This window comes from Molossus molossus, unplaced genomic scaffold (genome assembly GCF_014108415.1).
Source record: "Molossus molossus isolate mMolMol1 unplaced genomic scaffold, mMolMol1.p scaffold_m16_p_21, whole genome shotgun sequence".
NCBI classification, from domain to species: domain Eukaryota; kingdom Metazoa; phylum Chordata; class Mammalia; order Chiroptera; family Molossidae; genus Molossus; species Molossus molossus.
The window spans coordinates 11,913,971-11,938,328 of NW_023425357.1; the positions used below are offsets into that span (position 1 = coordinate 11,913,971).

Sequence of the window (24,358 nt, forward strand, 5' to 3'; positions counted from 1 at the left end):
CCCCACGCGCCCCCGCGCGGCCGCCGGGGAGGGAGTGGTGGGGAGGGGGGGGCCTGAGCGGGGGCGCGGCCGTCCTCCCCCGCGGGCGGGCGGGCGCGGCCGGGCCCCTCGGGCGGGCTGGGGCGGCGGCGCGGCCGAGCGCGGCGCTGCAGCCATGGCGGGCGGCGCGCGGCTGCTCTGGGTGTCGCTATTGGTGCTGCTAGCGCTGCTCGGGCCGCAGCCGGGACAGAGCCAGACGCGAGAGCGCCTCCGCGTGCGCTTTACCCCAGCGGTGTGCAGCCTGCGCTGCGTCCATGGGCCCACCGGCCCTCGCTGTACCCCGATCTGCGCGCCCCGCAACACCACCAGCGTGGACAGCGGCGCGCCCGGCGGGGCGGCCCCGGGGGGACCCGGCTTCCGCGCCTGTGAGTGCGGGGTGGTGGTCCCGAGGGAGGGGTTCCCAGGGGGAGGAGGAACCCCTGGGGATGGGGTAGACAGTCCCTCAGGGAGAGGGAGCCCAGATTCCCTGTGCTGGGGGATCCCTGGTTACTTAAGGAAAGGAGCTTCAAATTCCTGGCTTTTGGGGTTGGGTCCTGAGGGCCCTGATTTTTCAAGCAATGGGGGTTCTCAGGGATCCGTGGTGTCCCAGGTGAGGGGATTGGGCCGACTTTCGAACCTTTGAGTCAAAGTTAGGGCTACCAGAATTGGGGACCCCAGGAGCTTGAGGAAAGGGGGCCTGAACTGTGACTGTAATAGGTTCCTGAAGACCAAAGGAGAGTTTCAGGGCCTGGGGTGAGAGGTCCCAGTGTCTGCGTCTGTGAGTGAGAGGGATTAGAAAAGTCCAGGATGGGAATGCCTCTGTGGAGGGGGATTGGGGTGAAGAAAGTGGATCCGGAGAGCTGAGAGGGAAAGGGTCCATAGAAAAAGTTTCTGCAGGACCCTGAGTTGCAAGGGTCACATGTGGGAGAGAAATCCAGATAAGAGGCCTAGGGGATGGGGTGCCTGCTGGGGACAGAGGGAACAGGAGGAGGGTGTACACCAGGCACCCCTAGAGATGGGGAGCCCCTGAGGGTTCAGGTGAGGTGGGGAGAACGGGCCACCTGTTTGCCCCAGGGTGCAGGGATGGGCTGGCTCTAGGGGTTGGGGCCTACCTGCCCCCAACCCAAGAGGCCCTCTGGAGTGGGGAGTGGGGGCCCCTGGCGCCTAGAACTCGCCCTGCCTGGCCCCCTGCCAACCCAGCCCTGGCGGCGTGAGCTCATCTCCCGCCTGAGCTCCCGCCTGAGCCCCCGCCTGCTGCCACTCCTTCTCTCCTCCCCTTTCTCCCTCCTTCCTTCACTCCCTCCCAGCCCAACCCTAACACGCCCGTGCCAGGCGCCGTGCCCAGGCGGGTGCCAAGCCCCTGGAGGCACAAGGAGGGGCATGTGAAAGGAGGCTGACCTCGGCAGGACCCCCGATGTCCTCAGCTCCTCACTTCTCCAAGGGCGTGGGGCATGGAGTTGGCCATACCCATCTAGCAGCTTGTCCTGGCATGGGAGCCCTCAGGGAGCTGGGCTGGGGACCTGATTTTAGGCCAAGAGAAAGTGGAGAAATGCTCTTGGAGGCTGGGGAATGCCCTCCCCCCTCCCCGCAGCTTGATTACCACAACCCCCAGCAGAGACCTTTCCTATTTTGGCATCTTGATTCCTAGTTAAGCTTCTCCTAGGCCTGTCACTCACTTAAGGACCCTATTAGAGCACCCTGGAGTCTTGGCCTGGCTCCCCTAACTAAGGGAGTCCAGAGTCTCTACCCTCAGACCTTAAGTTCTCTCTGTACCCTCATCAACAGACTCTAGAGAACAGCCATTCCAGTGAAGTTTTCTCCCTCCCATTCTTCTGATGTAATCACCCAAACTGTGCCCCTCGCCAGAGAATTCTGTGGTAGTATTTTCTCTCAGCTACTGTTCCCCACTTTCCAGAAAAGCCACAGGTTACAAACCCTATACACTGCTAACCCGCACTTCCTAGCCGAATTCTCTTCCCAGAAAAGACTACCATTTTCATATATTTCCTACTGAGTCCCATCAGAGAGTCCTAATTCCTGTCTTTCCAAGTCCCTCTCTTCCAACTGACCCTCTCCCCAGGAACTTCTGACCCATCTATCTTCAGAGAACCCCAGAGTTGGTCTGGATGAACTGATTCTCCCAAGAGGACTCCAGACACTGTGCTCTCCCCAAGCAGCCAATAAACAACAGACTTGGACACCTAATCCCTTAGTTGGGAGGGAAAGAGGGATTCCACAGTACTTTAGAGTCTTCTCAGACTATTGAGGCTCTCATGTGTTGGGAAATCCCAGGAATCCCACTTCTTCTAACATTGTTCTCAGCACCCTCAAACTGGCTATCCTCTAGAAGGCACTAGAGTCCTCTTTTCTAGGTAATTCTTTCCAAATGGATTTAATGGATTCCTATTGAATGGGTGCCTCAGTTCTTCTGAGCTAGTCTTGGTCCCTTTCCATTCCAGAAAACTTGAGCTGTCTTTGAACCCCAGAGTACTGTCCTCTAGCTGATCTCCTCCCAGGAGTCCAGTCTCTACCCTTTAAATTGAGGAGGCTCTCTATGCTTTCCTCTCTCCAGTGTGTGGCTCAGAATACCACACACGCCTTCCTGGACGGCCCTGGCCGCCAGCTCCCTTCCTCCTATCCACACAGCTGTCTCCAGCTGTTCTCGGTCGCCCCTGGGGAGAAAGGGAGGGGGTGCCCTCGAAGCATATGTCCGGCCTTCTTTGGCTCAGCAGCCCCGGGGCTCCCCAAGGATCCGGAATGCGGAGCCACCGCCCTCCCCCCTTCCCGCACCCCTCCCTTTGTTTACCGCACCGCACAGCTGGCAGTGCCCCACCCAGAGGTGGCCCGGGGCCCAGCGAGTGCGCGCAGAGAAGGCGCGTTCCCACTGGTGGCCCCGCCCCGGGGATACTGGAGGCGGGAAGGCAGAGCTAGAACTCGGGAGCCTGAGCCAAAGGGGAGGTGGGCGGAGACATAGTGCGGTGGGCGGAGCTAGGACGCCCAGATAGCCGGGAGGTGGGATGGTGGGAGGGGCATGAATTAGTAAACTCGTGCAGATCTGCGTAAGGAGGTGGGCGGAGCCAAAGAGCGAGTTGGACAACTTGAAAGGCGGCGTTACAATCCCGAGGGTAGAAGGTGATGTGGGCGGGACTGCAAAGGGGGCGTGGTGCAAGGGAGTGACTAAAATGTGGTTTTAGTCTTTAGTCAAGGCTAGAGACTTGCTGGGTCTTAGGGGCTGGAACAGCAAAACTCGCAGCCAGAAGATGAGATGGGCGGGGCCAAATGGTCACGGAAGATGATTGGCCTTTGGGTGGTGAGCACAGAATGCACTACACAAACCATATATCATAGAAATGTATACTTGAAATCTATATGATCTTATTAACCAATGTCACCCCAATCAACTTAATTTTAAAATAAATAAGTAAATGTGTACGGAAAGCTAGAGTGGGCGGGGCTGGTACTCCGAGGCCTCGGTCGGAAAGTGAGACTGGAGAGGAAAGGTGGGATAACAGGAGAGTGAAAGAAGAGCCGGTGTGCGCGGGACGCCAACCCAGTGGGGGAAGCTACACCACAGAGGTCTGGACAACTGGACCCAGCAGTGCAGGCGGCCAAAGATTGGGGGAGGTGACGCAAAACAGCTCACGGCGTAGCGGCTTCGCACCGAGTGGTACCTTTGAGGGTGTAGTTATAATGTTAGGGACTAAGCTAGTTTGGGTGTGCTCGCCCCAGAGATGCCTGCCAGAAGGGTTGCTGACTCTGAGTTGTCTTTGCTCTCCCCCCAGTCCTGTGTCCCTTGATCTGTCACAACGGTGGTGTGTGCATGAAGCCCGACCGCTGCCTCTGTCCCCCGGACTTCGCTGGCAAGTTCTGCCAGTTGCATTCTTCCGGCGCCCGGCCCCCGGCCCCAGCCATGCCAGGCCTCACCCGCTCGGTGTACACCATGCCACTGGCCAACCACCGCGATGATGAGCACGGTGAGAAGTGCCGCCGGGGTCCTCTCCTACCCCTCTGTCCACCACCTTAGCCACTCCTCTGACCCCCATCTTTCCTGCCTTCCCCCGAGTACCCTTCTCCAGTGCGGCCCTTCCACCCATTCCTAGCCCCACTCCTTAAGAACCCAGGTGGACACCCATTTGCCCCGCGGTGCCTCCCTCCAGGAGTGGCGTCTATGGTGAGCGTCCACGTGGAGCACCCGCAGGAGGCGTCCGTGGTGGTGCACCAGGTGGAGCGTGTGTCTGGCCCTTGGGAGGTGGCGGGCGCCGAGGCAGTGGCGCGGGCTGAGGCAGCAGCGCGGGCGGAGGCAGCAGCACCCTACACGGTGCTGGCACAGAACGCTCCCCGCGAGGACAGCTACTCAGACGCCTCCGGCTTCGGTTACTGCTTTCGGGAGCTACGCGGAAGTGAAGTGAGAGGAGGCTGGTGGGGAGGGGCCCCAAGCGTGCCACCACGCTCGGGCGCGCTCACCCAACACTTCCCCACAGTGCGCGTCCCCGCTGCCGGGGCTCCGGACGCAGGAAGTCTGTTGCAGAGGGGCCGGCGTGGCCTGGGGCGTTCACGACTGTCAGTCATGCTCGGAGCACCTGGGTAAGCCCCAGGACATCCCTGAGGTGCTCAGAGCTGGGGAGGGGTGAGAACCCTACTGTTCCTGGCACTCTGCCCATCTATAAACCCTGTTCTCACATTAGCCATGCCTACCCAGTTGGGATCACTTCCAGTCTAGACCTATCCATATGTTCTGTGACCATCCATCCCACTTCCTGACTTGGGCTACTCTGTTCTCACCCTGCCTTTGTACCATGGGCCCAGTCAGGGGGCCCAGTCAGGCATTTCTGAAACCTCCCACATTGCCTTTTGTCTGACCACCAACTGAACTCAGACAACACCTAGCACCTTTTACTGCCTTCCACCCCACTTTCGTCCCTGTCCACTCCATTCTAGATCCTCTTGCCCCTAGCCCACCCCCTCCTCTCTCTACAGGGAACTCCCACCGAGTGGGAGCTCCAGATGGTCCGTGTCCAACTGGCTTTGAAAGGGTTAATGGGTCTTGCGAAGGTGAGCTGGGACCGGGGTGGGAGAGGCTTGGCTCTAGGGCCAGGGCAGCAGGGAGGTCTTCCCTGACACCACTGGGGCCACCCTGTCCCTCCTCGCAGATGTGGATGAATGCACCACTGGTGGGCGCTGCCAGCACGGGGAGTGTGCGAACACGCATGGTGGGTACACGTGCGTGTGCCCTGATGGCTTCCTGCTGGACTCATCCCGCAGCAGCTGCATCTGTGAGCCACCAGGAGGGGGCTGAGGCTGGGTCCCATGTCCTGCTGTGCCCTCAGACCTCATCCCAGAACATCCCTGACCTTTAATTTCTGTAGATACCCCTAGATCTCCCAAGACTCCTAGGTCTCTTATTAGATCCCTCTCAGACTCCCTGGACCTACTTCAGCCATTTCTAAGAAGCCCTCAAGCCTTTTGCCTCCAGATCCCTTTAGATCCCCAGACTTTCTTCAGCTCCTCTCAGCCCCCCAAATCCCTTTACCTTCCCCCACCAGACCTTCTTCAGACCCTGAGATCCTTTTCAGATTGTCTCTGTCACCCCTCAGACTCTCCTCAGGCCCCAAACCTTTTTCAGACCTCTCATCTCTGCCTCAGGCTCTTTCAGATCTCTCCAGAAAGTCCTTGGAACCCACCAAGCCCTCCCTGGGTGCCCTACCTCTCAGATCCCCTACCTCCCAAACTCTCTGAAAAATTTCCTCTCCCACCCGCAGCCCAACATGTGATCTCAGAGGCCAAGGGGCCCTGCTTCCGCGTGCTCCGCGATGGGGGCTGCTCGCTGCCCATTCTGCGCAACATAACCAAACAGATCTGCTGCTGTAGCCGTGTGGGCAAAGCCTGGGGTCGGGGCTGCCAGCTCTGCCCACCCTTCGGCTCAGGTGAGTGGTTTCTGCTGGGCCTACCCCTAGACTTGACGCACACAGTGCCCACTCTAGGCCCTGCCCCAGACTCCACCCCTAGGCACTGAGGCTCACAGCCCTCAAACCTGGTTGGTCCCTAGTCTTGGTCACCACCCCAACCTCTAAGACTAGCTGTCCTCAGACTGAACTCTGCCCCAGGCTACATCCATCCTTTGCCACACCTACCCCTGAGACACACTACCTTAAAGTTAGGCTGTGTCCTCTGAGCGTCACCTCCAGCCTTGGTCACTCATAGCTTTTGAGATATGCTGCTTGTCCAATCCTGTCCCCATTGCTTTAGCCCAGTCCCCAGCTCCTGAGACATTGCCTTCAGCCTAGGCTCCACTTTGGGCCTGGTCTCAGAAATGCCCCTCCCTGAGGCACTTCCCCTGGAAATCTAAAACCAGACCCCACAAGGGACCTGACTGTTTCCTGGCCTTCATCCTAGTCTCTGTAGACCCCAAACCAGACCCCTCCACTATCCCAAATAGGGAAAACCATCCTTGGTTCCACACTTGGCCTCTGAGACATCCCATTCTTTGGCCAGGGTACCACCCCTTCCCAGCATCTAATCCAAAACCCTGACACACTCCCAGGCCAGTCCTCATCCCCAGCCAAAGCCAGACTCTAGTCTCTCTCTCTCTCTCTCTCTCTCTCTCTCTCTCTCTCCCTCTCTCTCCCTCTCTCTGTCCCTCACCCTTCCTTTTCTGTTCCCAGAGGGTTTTCGGGAGATCTGCCCTGCTGGCCCTGGCTACCACTACTCAGCCTCTGACCTCCGTTACAACACCAGACCCCTGAGCCAGGAGCCACCCCGAGTGTCTCTCAGCCAGCCCCGTGCCCCACCTTCCACCCCTCGGTCACCCACAGGTGAGCTGGCTTCTGGAGGAGGGGGTGTTGTCTCTAAGGGGCTGACTCAGCCCCAGAGGGAAAGGAAGAGAGAGGAGTGGGGACACCCAACTCCAGGTCTCCACTCAATGATAGCCTTTCTTTACCAGGCTTTCTGCCCACCCATCGCCCAGAACCTCGGCCTGAGCCCCGGCCAGGCCCTGAGCTTCCCCCACCCAGCATCCCAGCCTGGACTGGTCCTGAGGTCCCCGAATCAGGTTCGGTAGAGGGAATCCAGGGTATTGATGGGGGTATTACAGGTGGGGGGTCTCAGAAGGAGGTTTCAAGGATAGAACAAACAGGGATGTCACAGCCAGAGGAATTAAGGAGGATGGGAAGAGATAAAGGTATAGAGAGTTGGGTGGTGGTTACTTTAGGAGCTGTCGTGGGACAGGCCTGGCTTCAAGTCCTCTGTTAATTGAACAAGTCTTTGAGCCTCAGTTTCCTCATCTGTAAAATAGGAATCATCGTGAGGATTCAATGAGTTGTCTGAATTTCTGGCACATAGTAAGTGCTCAGTTAATGTTAGACAAATAATTATTTTCATGAGGGCACTAAGAATGTGTCTGAGGCAGAGAATTGAAGAGCAAAATAGTTTTTAGATGGAGGGTTTAGGGTGGTATTATAGGGGAAATTCAGGGAGAGGACCTGATGAGAATGTCCCATGATAAAAGAGATGATCACAGGTGGAAGACTGGGCTTGGGGAAGGACATCCATGAAGGTGTTTTAGGCAGAGGATCTGAGGGGATTGTACTGGGATGAATGAGACAGAGGATTCAGAGATGGGGGAACCCTGGCTGACTGGACCCCCCAGGTCCTTCCACGGGCATGTGTCAGCGCAATCCCCAGGTCTGCGGCCCGGGACGCTGCATCCCACGGCCCAGTGGCTACACTTGCGCCTGTGATTCCGGTTTCCGGCTCAGCCCACAGGGCACACACTGCATCGGTGAGCAAGACAGAGTGGGTGCAGGGAGGTGGGGCGAGGGACTGTGCGGGGGGGCCCTCCTGACCAACCCCCTCCGTGCCCTCAGACTTGGACGAATGTCGCCGCGTGCCCCCACCCTGTGCGCCCGGGCGCTGTGAAAACACGCCAGGCAGCTTCCGTTGCGTGTGCGGCCTAGGCTTCCGAGCCAGCCCGCGGGCTACGGAGTGCCTGGGTGAGATGTCTGCCCCTCCCGACTCCAGGCCTCGCCTCTGCACGGATCTCGCCTCCAGAGCAGTACCCGCCCTCTCACGCTTCCCCAAGCCCCTTCGGGCCTACAACCGCCGCCCTGGCCCCGGCCCCGCCCCGGCCCCAGACTAGCCCTAGCTCTCCCTTTGGCCGCTCCACTGCCTCTTCCCGGTCCAGCTGGCCCTCCTGGTACCGGGCGGGTCCCTGCTCTACTATTGCTCAACCTTTCTCTCGGATCAGGTCGGGCTCCGCCAGCCCTTGGCCCCGCCCCTTCCATGTGCCAGACTAGCTCCCGCCGGCCCGGCCCCGACCCTGTCCTACAACTGCCCAAACCTATCTGTTGACCTCGACTCCTGATTTCCACCCTGCGACACCAGTGCCCCGTCCCAAGATCGCCCGTTCCCTCTCTCCTGTCACCTTTGCTCCGTTCCCAAAACTGTCCTTACTTCCTTTGCCCTGCCCCAGGCTCTGTTCTTCACACATTGCCCCCCACAAGGTTCACCTCTCGGCCTCTGCCCTAGTGGGGTCCCCAGACCTTGTCCTGCCCTCGACACTCAAGCCCCGCCTTCGTCCTAAATCTACTACTCAAACCCCTCCCTACCGCCCATTTCCCGCCCATCCTGGCTCCTGTTTAAGCTTGGCTCTACCTCTGCGCTCCCCACCTCCCCAAGACTGCGGGGGGAGGGTGCCCCAGTTTCAGCCGCCTGGTTTGTGCCCGCAGACGTGGACGAGTGCCGCCGCGTGCCGCCGCCCTGTGACCGGGGGCACTGCGAAAACACACCAGGCAGCTTCCTGTGCGTGTGCCCTGCTGGGTACCAGGCTGCGCCCCACGGAGCAGGCTGCCAGGGTGAGGGACTGGAAGGGGCAGAGCGGCAGTGATGAGGAATGCAGAGACTGAGCAATGAAGCTAACCGATGGGAGACAGAAGCCAGGTTTTGAGAACCAGACATGCAACCTAATGGCTGTAGAGACAGCGACATGGGGATAGAGAGGCCAAATGTTGGGAAACAGAACGACTGAATCATGGAGAATGGGTCAGTTATGGGGGACAGAGTGGAAAGAGGCCCACACTGGTGGGGACTAGTAAAGCAGAATTCTAGGAGGCAGACAGGCCGCTTATAATAGAGATGGAAAAGATAGAGGGACGGAGGATGGGGAGTTAGAATGATGAAAGATAGGGTGGCTGAATGATGGTGACAAGGAGAAAGTGATGGAGGATGGAGTGCAGAGTGATGGGGACAGCATGGTAGAAGATACAACGTCAAAGCAGTGGAGGTCAGGGAGGCAGGGTGTAGCTTGAGGGGCATAAAGGGAGTATGACACGGGTCCCTTGCCCTCCGCAGATGTGGATGAATGCATCCAGAACCCAGGCTTCTGTGGCCGAGGGGCCTGTGAGAACCTGCCCGGCTCTTTCCGCTGTGTTTGCCCAGCTGGCTTCCGGGGCGCAGCGTGTGAAGAGGATGTGGATGAGTGTGCCCAGGAGCCACCACCCTGTGGGCCAGGCCGCTGTGACAACACGGCAGGCTCCTACCACTGCGCATGCCCTGCTGGCTTCCGATCCCGAGGGCCAGGGGCCCCCTGCCAAGGTGAGGGTGCTGAGTCCATGTGCACTCCACCCCCATTTGCTGTGGGGACTGGAGAAAGACGTGGACTGAGGGGCAGAGAGGGTGATGGAGCTCAGTGGTGGAGAACAGGGGCAGAAAGGTGGGGGAGACTGAGAGGATGGAGAGGATCTGACTCCAGAGTCTTCTCCCCTTTCTCCAAATATGAAAGCGTTGTCCATTTTACCTCCCTTTTTGGCTGATACTCTTGATTGTGGGACCCCTGAGGAGGGGACAGCTCTAAGGCAGGAAGGCCACATGCAGGAGGTGGTGTCCAGGTCTCACCCTGGCCGCTGTGGAGGAACCATTAATGGGGAAACAAGAAAGGAGGGAGCAGCCTGGGCATAGTCCAGGAGGCTGCTTCCAGATTGGAATGCTGAGGTGGGCGGTGATGGCAATGGGCATGGGTCCAGACCCCTTCCTCAGCCCCATTGATCCCCTCTGCCCCAGATGTGGATGAATGTGCCCGTAGCCCCCCACCCTGCGCCTATGGCCGGTGTGAGAACACAGAAGGCAGCTTCAAGTGTGTCTGTCCAACGGGCTTTCAACCCAACTCTGCTGGCTCCAAGTGCGAGGGTGAGGCCGGGGAGAGAGGGAGGACTGTAGGTGGGTGAGTGGGCCGTTGGACCACTCCTTCAAGGCCATACCCTCCCCTGCCCTTCAGATGTGGATGAGTGTGAGAACCACCTGGCGTGTCCTGGGCAGGAGTGTGTAAACTCACCTGGCTCCTTCCAGTGCAGGGCTTGTTCTGCTGGCTACCACCTGCACCGTGGTCAATGTACTGGTGAGATCAGGCTCTGGTTGTGACCTTGGTTCTGCATTATGACTTCTGAGCTAGATGGGGGCCCCTGTCCTGGACTACAACCCAGACTTGGTCCATAACCTCCTAACCTGGATCTCAGTTCTCTTACCTGAACCACAACCCCCAGAGCGTGACTGTGATTTTTAACATAGACTGCACCTCTGACCGCAGTTCCTGACCTGAACCACAAGCCTTGACCCTGAATGTGACTTCTTCTTCTTTTTCTTCTTCTTCTTCTTTTTTTATTAAATTTGGTTTTTTGTCCTCACTCGAGGACATTTTTCCATTTTTTTATTCAGATAGAGCGGGAGGGAGAGAGAGAAAGAGAGAGAGAGAGAAACATCGATGTGAAAGGGACACATCGAGTGGTCACCACCCACACGACCCAACCAGGGCCAGAGACAAACTGCAACCGAGGTACGTGCCCTTAGCGGGAATCGAACCCAGGCCTCTCCAGACCACAGGCCGACGCTCTAACCGCTGAGCCAAACCAGCCAGGGCTGAATGTGACTTCTTTACTCTGAACCTTCAACTTGAAATTTGATCCTAATCATGATCCTTGCTAATAACCCCTTACCACAACTCTATAGCAAGTGTGAACCTCCTGACCCTGCCTTGTCCCTGTCCCTGTATGTGACCTGTGACCCCTGAACTTGACTGTGACATTTGACCTAACTATAACTCCTGACCATAACCCTGACCACGACCACTGACTCTGTGTAACTTTTGATCCTGTCTCTTTCACTGCCCCTCTTTCTTCTTAGAGTCCCTTCCCTGGGGCCTGAATGGGTTCATGATCCCTGGCCCCGACCCCTGACTAGAGGCAGAATTCTGGACCCTGACTATAACCCCTGACCCTAATTGGTCTGATTCCAGTCACTGATTTTGACCCCTGGCTCATCATAATGACATACAATGATCCTGGCTTACAATACCTGAGCCCTTACCCTAATTAATTTTTGACCCCTGTACCAGTCAGAGTCCCTTCACCTAACTCCAGGATCCTGGCACAGGGAGTTCTCTTACTCACAGGAACCCCAACCATGGTCCCCAGAATCAGAGAACCCTGGTCTCCCCAGCCTACTTCTGCCATGGAACCTTCACCTCATATCCAACCAAGACACTTCCCATCACCTCCTCCAACCCTTTGTCCCAAGAGAATCCGACCGGTGTGTCTCTAGACCGGACTTCTTCTGAAACCCCCATTCCCACAGACGTGGACGAATGCAGTTCGGGCGCCTCCTGCGGCCCCCATGGCCACTGCACTAACACCGAAGGCTCGTTTCACTGCACCTGCGCGCCTGGCTACCGGGCACCACCTGGCCGGCCTGGGCCCTGTGCAGGTGGGCAGGATGGGGCAAGGGCCCAAGAGCCTGTGAGATGGGCATGGGTTCCTGGGCGAAGCGGTTGGGGAGGTGGAAGGTGGACTGAGAAGCTGTGGGTGGAGCTTAGAAACCCACCGCCTGGGTTGCGGCTTGGCGGCAAGGTTGCCGCTTTGTGGGCGGGACTTGGGTCTCGGGGGCGGGTCTGCTGACTGCCATCTCCATCTCTCGCGTCCCCTAGACGTGAATGAATGCCTTGAGGGCGACTTTTGCTTCCCCCACGGCGAGTGCCTCAACACCGACGGCTCCTTTGCCTGTACTTGTGCCCCCGGCTACCGGCCCGGACCCCGCGGAGCCTCTTGTCTCGGTCTGTACCCAGGCTGGGCCTGGACTCGGGGAAAGGTGGTCTTAGACCAGGAAAAGGCAGGACAAGTAGAAGAGGGCCGAATGGGGAGCCTCAATTCTGGAGTCTCGACGCAAATTAGGGGCGGGGCTTGTGGGGGTCTGGGTTTGAGCAGGGAGGGCGGGGTTTGGAGAGGAAGGGGGAGAGGCGGAGTCTGGATGTGTGGGCAGTGATTGGAAAGGACTGGCGTCGAGGGGGTGGGGCTTGCAGGGAAGGGAGGAGCCTAAGACAGGCCTGGGAAGGTGTTAAAGGTCTTGGAGCCAGAGGGGCGGGGAGAGGGCGGTGGAGGGACGTGGCCTGAGGGGTTAAGCAGAGGAGGAGGTGGGCCCGGTTTTGGACACTATCCGGCAGACGTGGACGAATGCAGCGAGGAGGACCTCTGCCAGAGCGGCATCTGTACCAACACCGACGGCTCCTTCGAGTGCGTCTGTCCTCCGGGACACCGCGCCGGCCCAGACCTCGCCTCCTGCCTTGGTGAGAGGCCCCGCCGCGGCCTGATCCCTCCTCCCTCCTGCCTCCCCATCTCCCTCCTCTGCCCTCTTCCTCTCTGCGTCCCCGCCTCCCCTTCCTGACTGTCATCTTCCCTCGACTCCCCCATCTTTTCTTCTTTGCCTCGCTACCTCCCCTGCTTTCATCTGATCGCCCTGTCTCACCCCTCAGATGTGGACGAATGTCGCGAGCGGGGCCCGGCCCTGTGCGGCTCCCAGCGTTGCGAGAATTCCCCCGGCTCCTACCGCTGTGTCCGCGACTGCGACCCCGGCTACAACGCGGGCCCTGAAGGCACCTGCGACGGTGAGACCACTGCCCTTGCCCCTGTTACCGGAGTTGGTTCCTTCCGGTACTGCCCGCCTCGCGGACTTTTGGGGAGGGAAGGGGTCCCAACCAATGCACTTAACTTTCTCCCCATCTCTATGCTAGAAACAAGCCACCAGTGTGTCTTTTTTTTTTTTCTTAAATTTTTTTTATTTGTCAATTACAGCTGACATTCAATATTACTTTAATTTTTAAAAATGTTAGTGTGCCTTGTATTTTCTTGTGGAGGCCGGGTGAGAAGTCGAGGGAAGTCACTACTATCATGTACCAGGCCAAGCCTTGCTTCCAGAAGTGGCCCCTGCCCTTCTGCCGGATGAGATATCCCAGTAAGATGTCTCCTAACATAACAGTTAGCCTCGCTTCCCCTTTCCGATCAGATTAAAATTCTCTTTCTCCCTCTTCAGGCCCCTTCTCTTTGGACCTGCCCACCTTCCTCCACTCGCTCTACTTCTAACTGTCTCGCCAAAGAGGCCCAGCCTTAGTTGTTCTGGGCCCCATCATTTCCCAATGCGAAATTCCCCAGGTTTCTCCAAGCACTGACCCCTGCTCACTTAAAAACATTTTTTTAGGGAGAGAGAGAGAGAAACATCCATGTGAGAGAGAAACATTGATTGGCTGCCTCCTGCACGCCCCCTACTGGGGATGGTGCCCGCAACCTGGGCATGTGCCGGACCGCAACCTGGGCATGTGCCGGGACCGGGAATTGGAGGACCTCTCAATCCTTGGGATGGTGCTCAGTCCACTGAGCCACACAGGCAGGGAAACCCCTGCCCACTTAAATTCCGCCCTTTAAAATGCTGTTTCTCTCCAGATTCGGTCCTTTGCTTTTTTTTTAGACTTCTCAAGGCCTTGGGAAATTTTTTTTTTTTTAATCTTCACCCGAGGATATTTTTCCATTTATCATCAGCTGGAGTGGGAGGAAGGGAAAGAGAGGCTGTAGCAGGGTACCGGCTGAGACAGGAGGCTAGGACTAATCGAAGACATTGTTTTGGATGGAGTGTGGGTCATCAATTCGTGGAACAGATGAAATGACTGTGGGCTGCCTTTGGCTCTCTGGTTGCCAGACCTCTGACTCATGGAAACCTCAGGGGCTCTCATTCACTAACTCCTCAAGAATGCACTAAGCACCTGCTGTGTGCCAGACACTCGGGGTGCAACAGCAGTAAGGCAAACAAAATCCTTGCCTTCATAGAGATGACATGTGGAGGGAGGACAGACAATAAATAGGTAAATTCAGAACTCAGCAAACAATTTGGGGCACCTACGGTCTGTTAGGTACTGTTCTATGCCCTAGGAAGACAGTGGGGAACAAGGCAGACATACGTCCCTGCTGTTGTGGAGTTTGCATTCGAGGGTGGTGGCTATAATATGTCAAGTTTAAGAAGGAAAATATAGCAGGATAAATGAACAGAGATGACAGGGCCGTGGGCAAGCAGGTGCTAGGAAGGCTTGACCTGGATACTTGAGTGAAGGAGGAAGCCATGCAGATAGGTGAGGGAAAGGTGTTCCTGACAGAGGGCACAGCAAGTGCAAAAGCCTGAGGGGGGACCACGACTGGGCTGTGCAATGATGCCTTTGGAGTCAGTTATCACCACTGTCAGTCTTTAGAAGCTCAGACTCCTGGAAGACCAGATTCATGGAGACTTCTCAGTCTTGCGAACTGGAAGTGGCATCAGGAACCTGGGACTCCAGGCCTGTGGCTCCCCTGTCCCCCCCTCACCCTGTCCCCACTCTTGCAGATGTGGACGAGTGCCAAGAATATGGCCCAGCAATTTGCGGAGCCCAGCGCTGTGAAAACACCCCTGGCTCCTACCGCTGCACGCCGGCCTGCGACCCTGGCTACCAGCCCACGCCTGGGGGCGGATGCCAGGGTGGGTGTCCATCGGGCATTGGGTGAGCTGTGGAGGAGCTAGAAGGCTCAGCAATGGTCTGATTGTCTGTTGGTTGCAGATGTGGATGAATGCCGGAACCGGTCCTTCTGCGGGGCCCATGCCGTATGCCAGAACCTGCCTGGCTCCTTCCAGTGCCTCTGTGACCAGGGCTACGAGGGGGCGCGGGACGGGCGTCACTGCGTGGGTACGGGGCTCCAGGGGGTGGGTGGGACCAGAGGGTGGGGAACAGGTTGGTCAGGCCCAGCCCCTCTCCATAGATTTGAACGATGTGAACCTTGGGAGTGTGGAATTTAGACCTTGGGATATAGGATGATCTTCAGGAAACCCTCTTCACTCAGATTTTACTTGGGGGATGCCTAAAAAAATACATGAAGTATGCAAAAACACTAGCCTTAAATGTATATAAACATTCTTTATTTTTCCAACTTTTTTTTTTTTATGGAAAGACACAGAGAGAGAGAGAGATTTGAGAGAGAAACATGTATAGGTTGCCTCCCGTAAACACCCCAACTGGGGATTGAACCCACAACCTAGCTATGAGCCCCAACTGGGAATCGAAACTGCCACCTTGTGGTGTATGGGATGATGCTCCAACCAAATGAGCCACTCGGCCAGAGCTTCCCAACATTTTATGAAGATATTTTCTAAACATATAGTATGACCTATCTTCTATTATTTTCTTATACTTGCTTCTTTTTATTTACCCATGAATACACCTAAATTTTTTTGGATAGATTTAAAATTAAATTACAGGCATCAGTACACTTCTTTCCAAATTCTTCAGTATACATATTATTAACCAGAGTTCAATATGTGTTCACAGATATTTTCACTTGCGGTTCAATTTACATACAGTGAAGTACATGAATCTTAATTAAACAGTCTCTAAGTTTTGACAGATGCCAACACAACAGGCTATATTTCTCTAAAAGGAATTCCAACTGTGAAGTACTGGGATGTAGTTGATCTACAGGCACAGGTGGATCCAGGAATTGTAACAAGGCTACCTGCCTTCCTCGCTCAGCTCTGCTTTCCTCTATTGCATTTATTTTCAAGCAGACTCTCTTTTCACAGTGACACAGATGGCCCTAGCACCTTTAGCTAATATCCTCATCTTGGCAACTCTAGCCACAGAAGGAGGTTCTTTCTCCATATTGCCGGCCAAAATCCCAGGACTGGCTTTGATTGGCCCAGCTTAGGCACTGCCTGTCTCTGAACCAGAGAAATGCAGTAATCTGGTTGGCTATGCCTGGGACTTGTTCTCATGTCTAGGAGTAGATGTAACCCAGCTCAGAACACATGGGCTGAAAATGGAGGAACAGAGGGCTCCCAAGGGAAATTCAGGGTTTGTCATCAGAAGAGAAGTTGATGACGGGGGCTGGGCCATTAAAAATACCCGTTATATTTGAGAGCTCAGACTTTGAGACCTTTGGAATCAGAGTTTGCCAGCACTGACTTCCTTTCCCCTGTTGTCTCCTGCTCACAGATGTGAATGAATGTGAAACACTGCAGGGCGTGTGTGGAACTGCCCTGTGTGAGAACGTGGAGGGCTCCTTCCTCTGTGTCTGCCCCACCGGTCCTGAGGAGTTTGACCCCATGACTGGACGCTGTGTTCCCCCACGGACTGCTGGTGAGACTGATGTCAGTGTCTAGTTAACTGATGGCTGATTGCCCCACAGAAAAATGATGTGGTCTAACCATTCTTGTTGTGGACAGCTGCCATCAGTTAAATGCCATTGTTGTGTGTGTGTGTGTGTGTGTAATTCTTCACCCGAGGATATTTCTCTACTTATTATCAGACAGAGTGGGAGGGAGAGAAGGAGGGCGGGAGGGAGAGAAACGTCGATGTGATAGAGCCACATCGACTGGTTGCCAACTGCATGACCCTACCAGGACTGAGGACGAACCGAAACCGAGGTACGTGCCCTTGATCGGAATCGAACCCGCGACTCACTGGTCTGTGGGCTGACACTCTAACCACTGAGCCAAACCGGCCAGGGCTAAATGCCATTGTTTTAAACAACAAACATTTTCAGAACTCATGGGTTAACCTGGGTAGTGGGATTCCGAGTCAGGAGAACTAGATCCTGGTCCTGCTGTGTTTACCAGACTCCTTCATTCAACAAATGTTCACAGGGCTTCCACTGTGTTTAGTCCCTATCCTGGGCACTGGAGACACAGCGGCCACCAGGGCAGATCACTCTGTCTTGAGGAGACTCACAGTACAGTGGGGGCCGACAGAGATCGCACTAGATAGTGACAACCCAGAGAAATCAGGGCTGGGATGAGGAAGCACAGGCCAGAGGGAACGAGCCTGTCTTGAGGAAAGGCTATTGATTCTGAGACTCCAGAGGAAGTACCTGCCCCAGCCTGAGAGAAGAGTCCGGAGGGCTTTCTGTAGGAGGCGGTATCTGAACTGAGAGCAGTAGGATGACTAGAAATGGGCCAGGTGAAGTGGGTGAAGTGGCATTTGGGGCAGAGAGGGCAAGGACAGAGGCAAAAGCCTGGCATGTTGGAGGAACTAAGTAAGTTCAGGGAGGCAGGATTTACCGAGCAAGGGAAGGAGTTGGGAGAGAGGTTACAGAGGGAGGCTGGTGCCAGGTCACACTGACTCATTGTGGTTAGAAGGCTAGACTTGTCCCGAGGTTACCCTGGCACCATGGAAGGGTTTTGAGCAGGAGGGAGGTATAATAAGATTTTGAAACCTCCTTTGGCTGCCATGGGAGGGTGGGCTGGAGGAGGTGACCCTAGGTGCTGGGAGACTAGGCAGCAGGCTGGGGCAGGGACCAGACAGAGAGGACAAGACTGGATCAAGGCAGCTGTCACTGAGGTGTGTGTGTGTGGGGGGGACACTCAAGAGGCCAAGTGGACAAGTTGTCGGGCTGCCTGAATTGGGGAGAGGTAGCCTGACCCAGGTCTAGATTTGGGGATAAAGACTCCCAGGCCAGTTTGGAACACGTTGGATGTGAGAACCCAGGGAGGCACCCAGGAGATCAGGGAAATCCCCTCTCCTAGGAAAACTGCAGCTGCCATGGGGGGCCAGACATCTGGAGAGTATGAGGTGGGGAGGCAAGAAGTGCAGAAATGACAGGAGGTGAGAATAGGAGAAGGGGACAATGACAGAGTGGAGTCTAGTTCGGCCATTAATGGCTGGGAGCCCTTTGGGCCTCAGTTTCCCTGTTTATAACACGAGGGCTGGAGGCTCAGCCCACACTGGCTCAAGCCTCTTTTCTCCCAGGCACATTCCCAGGCCCGCAGCCCCAAGCACCCGCCAGCCCTGGTCTGCCTGCCAGGCCACCCCCACCAGCCCCGCCCCGCCGGCCCAGCCCACCTCGGCAGGGACCTGTGGGCAGTGGGCGCCGGGAGTGCTACTTTGACACAGCAGCTCCAGACGCCTGTGACAACATCCTGGCTCGGAATGTGACCTGGCAGGAGTGCTGCTGCACTGTGGGCGAGGGCTGGGGCAGTGGCTGCCGCATCCAGCAGTGCCCGAGCACTGAGACAGGTGGGCATGGGCTGCTGGGTGGAAACAGGGCTGAGGTTTGGGTAGTGGGCATGAGGCGAAGAGGTGGGCACAAACAGGCATGAAGGCTGAAGACTTGGGCGGTGAAGGGTGGGCACTGGGCCAGAGTAAGCATGGAAACAGGTGGGAATGAGCAATGGGGGCGGGGGGCTGGATGCTGGAGTCTGGGCTTATCTTCGTCTCTGTGTGCAGCTGAGTACCAGTCACTGTGTCCCCACGGCAGGGGCTACTTGGCGCCTGGAGGAGACCCCAGCCACAGAAGAGGTGACACTAGACTTTAAACCCCACCTACCCTCAGCCCCCAGGCCCAGCTCCCGCCCACCCTGTCTTTGCTTTATTTTCCTCTCACCCTGTTTCTCTCTCCTCCCACCCACTCCACCCCCATCTGTCGCTCTGTCTCCATCTTTCCCTATCTCTAGCTCAGGGTCTATCACCATCTCTCTGTCTCTCTCTCCCTGGTCATGCCACACAGCCATACACTCACCCCGCCCCCCATTCCCCCACCCCACACCCTGGCGGGCACCCATCTCTCAGTGGGACCGCCCCTCTGACCCATCCTTCCCGTAGACGTGGACGAGTGCCAGCTGTTCCGAGACCAGGTGTGCAAAAGTGGTGTGTGCGTGAACACGGCCCCAGGTTATTCGTGTTATTGTAGCAACGGCTACTACTACCATGCCCAGCGCCTGGAGTGTATCGGTAGGAGCCCCACCTCCACCATCCCCAAAGAACTTTCCCCACCCCTCCACCACGACAGCCCCTCTCTGGAATGTGGCCACCACCAGTAGGAAATCCTTCCCGGAGTCCAGACTCCATCTATCACTGTCAGTGCTCTGGGGAACTGGGAAAGGGTAGAGGGCTGCTGCTTAACCACCCCCCCAATGCCACCCTAGATAATGACGAGTGCGCGGACGAGGAGCCGGCTTGTGAAGGGGGCCGCTGCGTCAACACCGTGGGTTCTTATCACTGCACATGCGAGCCCCCACTGGTGCTGGACGGCTCGCGGCGCCGCTGCGTCTCCAACGAGAGCCAGAGTCTCGGTAACCCGGCCTCAAGTTCGCCTAGCCCCGCCCAACTGATTACGCCCCGCCCCGGTCCCGCCCACGCAGTCCCAGCCCTCGAGTCCCGGCTTCCTCTGTGCACTTTGGGTGCATTGGCAGTAGCCCTACCTTATGAGATGGTTGTGAAAATTTTTATTTTAAAGGACAGAACAGGACCTGGTCTAAGTGCTAAAGGCATGCTCCCTGTTATTTCCCTGTGTGTCTCTGACTTTTTCCATCTTTCTCTGGGTTTCTGTCTTTAGGTTTTTCTCTGACTCTCTGTGACACTTTCTGGGACTATGATTGTTTCTAGGTCTGTTTCTTTCCGTTTCTCTGCATCTTTGCTGACCTGTTTTTCTTTGAATCTCTGACTGTTTGGGTGTATTTGCCTCTATCTCTTTGGGTTCTTTCTCTCTCTCTCTTTTTTTTTTTTTTTGCTCACAGACCCACCTCTGTTCCTACAACATCTCCAAACATTTCATTCAAACAATGCTCAGAAAGGAAAAGCAACTTCCCCAAGGCCACACAGCCCTCCAGAGGCCAGGCATGGATAGAGACCTCTCAGACCCCATCTCCCAGCCACTGGAACCCCTCTGCTCTCTCCTCATATGACAGCCTCATGCCTGACCAAGACCTGTCCTCAATTCAGAACCTTAGAACTACCTCAGAGGGCTTCCTGGAGTCAGATCACAGAGGATGAAAAGGATATGGTGATAGGCAGAGGTGGCTGGGCTGCTCCAGCAGGAGAGGAGGCTGAGCATTTGGGAGGATCTAAGTGTAGGTCCCACCCCGATGCATGTTGTCTCTGCCCTCAGAAGACAACCTGGGAGTGTGCTGGCAGGAAGTAGGGGCTGACCTCGTGTGCAGTCGCCCTCGGCTGGACCGCCAGGCCACCTACACAGAGTGCTGCTGCCTCTATGGGGAGGCCTGGGGCATGGACTGTGCCCTCTGCCCTGCCCAGGACTCAGGTACTGCCACTTGCCTGGGCCACACTCAGAGGCCCTGCCCCTCAGGCTCCAAATCCAGGCCCTTAGGATTCTTAGTCTTAGACCCAGTGTTAGACTCCCAAATCTCCCCAAACTCAGCCCCTCAGACACCTATGTCCCAACCCATCCCTAAATCTTGGTCTCTTAGTCCCCAAGTCACATCCCAAAGACCTCCCAGTCTTATCAGCAGGTCCCATAGTTTCAGTCCCATTGGGCCCTGAGGTCTGGTCTATCAGACCCTCAACTTCTGGTCTCCAGAACCCCAGAACAGCCCACAAGACCCTCTCTCCCAAATTCTGGACCCTTAGACCTCCAATACCAGTTGCTCAGACCCCACCATCCTGGCCCACAGACTCTGGTCATAACCCACAGGCCTCCAGGTTCCAGTGCCTTGGACACCCATATGCGGGTGCCTAAGAGATCCCTAGGCCTTGGCTCTTAAAATACTTGATTCCCCCAATCTTCAGCCCTTGGGAACCCAGCCCAGTCCTAGGCCCAAAGACTCCATCCTCAAACCTCCAGGTCCTGTGGCTCAGATCCCCTCCCATGCATCCTGGCCCCTCAGAACCCCATTAACAGTTTCTGGGAATTTTCAGTCCTGGTCCCTAAAACACCAGCAACCCATATCTGTAGGTCCCTAGTCTGAGTCCCCATGAGTCCCCCAAATGCTAGCACATTGGACCATAATTCCTAGCTGCAGTCTTTACTACTCCTGACCCCAGCCCTTGACCCCTCCATTCTGGCTCCAGAACCCCTGATCCCCACCCTGCAGGCTCAGTCCCCTCCTCTGAAGCACCTTCCATCCCTCAGTCCAAGACCCTCCCATTCTTCCCATGGGGGGGGGGGGGGCATGAATGGGTCCAAGGCAAGCAAAGGATGACTTGCCTCATTTACAGATGACTTTGAGGCCCTGTGCAATGTGCTGCGCCCCCCTGCATATGGTCCCCCGCGGCCAGGTGGCTTTGGACTCCCCTACGAGTATGGTCCAGACCTAGGTCCACCTTATCAGGGCCTTCCATATGGGCCTGAGCTGTACCCACCACCTGTGCTACCCTATGACCCCTACCCACCACCACCTGGGCCCTTCGCCCGCCGAGAGGCCCCCTATGGGGTGCCACCCTTCGACATGCCCGACTTCGAGGATGACGGTGGTCCCTATGGCGAATCTGAGGCTCCTGCTCCGCCCGGCCCGGGCACCCGCTGGCGCTATCGGTCCCGTGACACTCGTGGCTCCTTCCCAGAGCCTGACGAACCACGTGAAGGTGGAGGCTATGCCGGTGAGCACTGCAGGCCGATGGGGACTCCGAGGAGGGAGCTGTGCAGATATGGAGACAGGGAGGCGGGAAGGAGAGAGACGCAGAAGCGAAGAAGCAGTGGGGAGAGACAGGTGGAGAGAAGATGGGAAAACACTGATGCAGTCAGAACAGAGACACCTGTAGACCCACCAAGAAAGGGTTGCGGACCGAGGGAAATCTAGGGAGAGTACAGCGAGATACACCTTCTGATCCCACAGCGCCCCCTGGGGATGGGCCGTTCAGAAAGGGACATCTAGAGCCAGGGGCAGGCCAGGCCTTTGGGAAATGAGGGAGAGAAGCAGACCCAGAATCAGGGAGTCCCCGCCCTCTCCGCAGGCGCCCTGGCTGGCCCCTACGAGGGGCTGGAGGCAGAGGAGTGCGGGATCCTGGAGGGCTGTGCTCACGGCCGCTGCGTGCGCGTCCCAGAGGGCTTCACTTGCGACTGCTTCGACGGCTACCGCCTGGACATGACCCGCATGGCCTGCGTCGGTGAGGGGCTGGCTGGGGCCAGCGTGCCCAGGGAGAGGGTGGAAACTCTGACTACAAATGGGTGCTTAGAGACGTCAAGGGGAAGGGCCAGCCCAGAAGGAGCAACCTGACTTCGAGGAAAGCAGGGGCTGGGCTGGAAGCAGGGTAGAAGGGTAGGATCCTGCAGGTGTGATGGCTAAGGATTCCCAGTGCTACCTTGGGTTAATTTGCTTGACCTCTTTGGAGAGCTCCAGACGTCCTGTTTGTAAAGTGGGCATATGAATCATGTTTGCTTAGTTTAGATAGCAGTAATGCAGGGCTCTGGGGGAGTTGGAGAGACCTCAGACTCAATCCAGCAACTTGCTGTGTGACCTGGCCATGTCACTGTCCCTTGCTAGGTTTTTCTCGTTTGAAGTGACCGTAGTCATAGAACCCATTTCAAAGAATTAACATTATTAATACCGATTTACAATGACACTAAGGCCTATGTGTAAACCGAGGCTCAAAAAGAGAACTGAGTTCCCCAAGGGCTCACAGCCAAGAAATAGCAGGGGGCTGGGCACTTAGAGCCTTTGAGAGTTGGTCTGAGAACCTACTGAGCAGAGTGTGACCTTGCTGTGTGACACTGGACTGTGTCACAAGGGGCTTCCCCACGCTGGGCCTCAGTTTGCACATATGTAAAACTGAATCACAGAACCTACTTCATAGGGTTATTAAGAGGATACATTTAATGCAGGTAATGTGCTTAACATGTTTGGTTTGAAGTAAGCATTTACTATTGTTGATATCATCAGTATTATTTTCCTACTAGTTAGTGACTTAGGGGCTATCATACCCATCTTACAGAAAGCTGAGGCACAGAGAGGTTAAGCCATCTGTCCAACCTCACACAGCCAGCAGATGGTTCAAGCTCAACCAGGAGGCTCTGCACCCGAACCACTCTGCCCCAGGACCCTCAGGAGACAGGGAGTCGAGCTCCTAAGTTCCCAGCCCTGAGTAGCAGCATCCCTTGTACCCCCTTCCCTAGACATCAACGAGTGTGATGAGGCCGAGGCGGCTGCTCCGCTCTGCATCAACGCGCGCTGCGTCAACACCGATGGCTCCTTCCGCTGTATCTGTCGCTCTGGATTCGCACCCTCGCACCAGCCGCACCACTGCGCGCCCGCCCGGCCTCGGGCCTGAGCCCGGGCAGCTCCCGCCGCCCTTCCCGCGCCTGCGCACGCGGGCTTCCTGCGGTGCTCTCACGCCTGCCCGCTTGCGCGCAGGCGCATAGGGATGCCGGACCAGAGGGTGAACGACTGATCGACCGATGGAAGTGGGGATGCCCTTCACTGCTCCCGTCACCCCCAGCCCCTCTACCGACGCCGCAGGCCCGGGCCTAGCCCACGGCCCCCTTCATATTTCCGCTCCTTTTTATAAAAGTTTTCAATTAAAAAAACACCTATTTTGTACCTTCTGCCTCTGTCTGCCTATATTTCTCAGTCTGGTTCCAGAGTTTGTTCTTTCAGCCGCTAAATTAACATCCTCTTCCCACCCCTGACTCCTCTCTGTGTCTTAACTTCCCTGCCACTGTCGCTTAGTCCATCTGTGTCTTTCAGTCTGTCTTTCTCCTATGTCTGTTTCTCTCTTTGTTCTCTTCTCTGTCTCCTTTCTGCTTCATTTTCTCTGCCTGATTCTCTTTTAGTCTCTGTTTCTGTGTCTTTCTCTTTTCCCGATCTGTATCATTCTCTCTAATCTCGAGTAGATCTTGCCTCTGGATTTTTAACTGCAGTACTGACCCTCCCAATAAATCTCTCCGGAGCCTCTTCCTCCTCCCTGTGTGAGGCCCCAGGAAGGAATGGGATGGGGTAGCCTCTGTGCAGGGCACTCCCTTTTTCTCAGCTAGAGGGTACCCCAGATTTTCCCATGCTCCCCAAAGAAGTCAAAAGCTACTCTAGGACATGGAGGGGTAAACTGAGGCCTGGGCCCTGACAAGGCAGAAAGTGGCAGTCCTGGTGGAGGCTGGAATGCGCTTCATGTGAGGGTAAAATACCCAGCATGGAGCCCCCCGGGCCCCTGCCTACTTCCTGGCCATGTCGAGAGTCCAAAATACATACCCACCCAAAAGAACATAAAACAGCCTGATGGGCATAAGTTCAGGGGACGGTCAGGACTGGGGGCTCCTTGGCACTGAAACAGAACAAAACAAACGACTAC

At 56.3% G+C, this 24,358-nt stretch overlaps 1 protein-coding gene across 1 annotated transcript; it reads left to right on the plus strand.

Moving 5' to 3' along the window:
• Positions 1–143: 143 nt before the first annotated feature.
• Positions 144–23,618, plus strand: LTBP4 (latent transforming growth factor beta binding protein 4). Its single transcript, XM_036275153.1, has 30 exons — positions 144–404; positions 3,801–3,992; positions 4,176–4,423; positions 4,500–4,602; positions 4,996–5,070; positions 5,169–5,291; positions 5,778–5,942; positions 6,681–6,830; positions 6,959–7,066; positions 7,664–7,795; positions 7,881–8,006; positions 8,742–8,867; positions 9,364–9,606; positions 10,072–10,197; positions 10,286–10,405; positions 11,638–11,766; positions 11,987–12,112; positions 12,500–12,622; positions 12,809–12,940; positions 14,701–14,832; positions 14,912–15,037; positions 16,340–16,483; positions 18,092–18,358; positions 18,569–18,640; positions 18,944–19,072; positions 19,267–19,413; positions 20,229–20,381; positions 21,296–21,676; positions 22,031–22,183; positions 23,190–23,618. Exons 1-30 carry the CDS (start codon positions 155–157, stop codon positions 23,342–23,344), a joined length of 4,656 nt encoding a protein of 1,551 aa, XP_036131046.1. The 5' UTR covers positions 144–154; the 3' UTR covers positions 23,345–23,618.
• The last annotated feature ends 740 nt before the right edge of the window (positions 23,619–24,358 follow it).

Excerpts from the sequence above, each read along its gene's own strand:
- LTBP4 (XM_036275153.1), top strand. The coding sequence starts at position 155 with ATGGCGGGCGGCGCGCGGCTGCTCTGGGTGTCGCTATTGGTGCTGCTA. Across the intron at positions 6,831-6,958 it reads CACCCCTCGGTCACCCACAG|GCTTTCTGCCCACCCATCGC; the intron begins GTGAGCTGGCTT and ends TTTCTTTACCAG. Across the intron at positions 8,868-9,363 it reads CCACGGAGCAGGCTGCCAGG|ATGTGGATGAATGCATCCAG; the intron begins GTGAGGGACTGG and ends TGCCCTCCGCAG.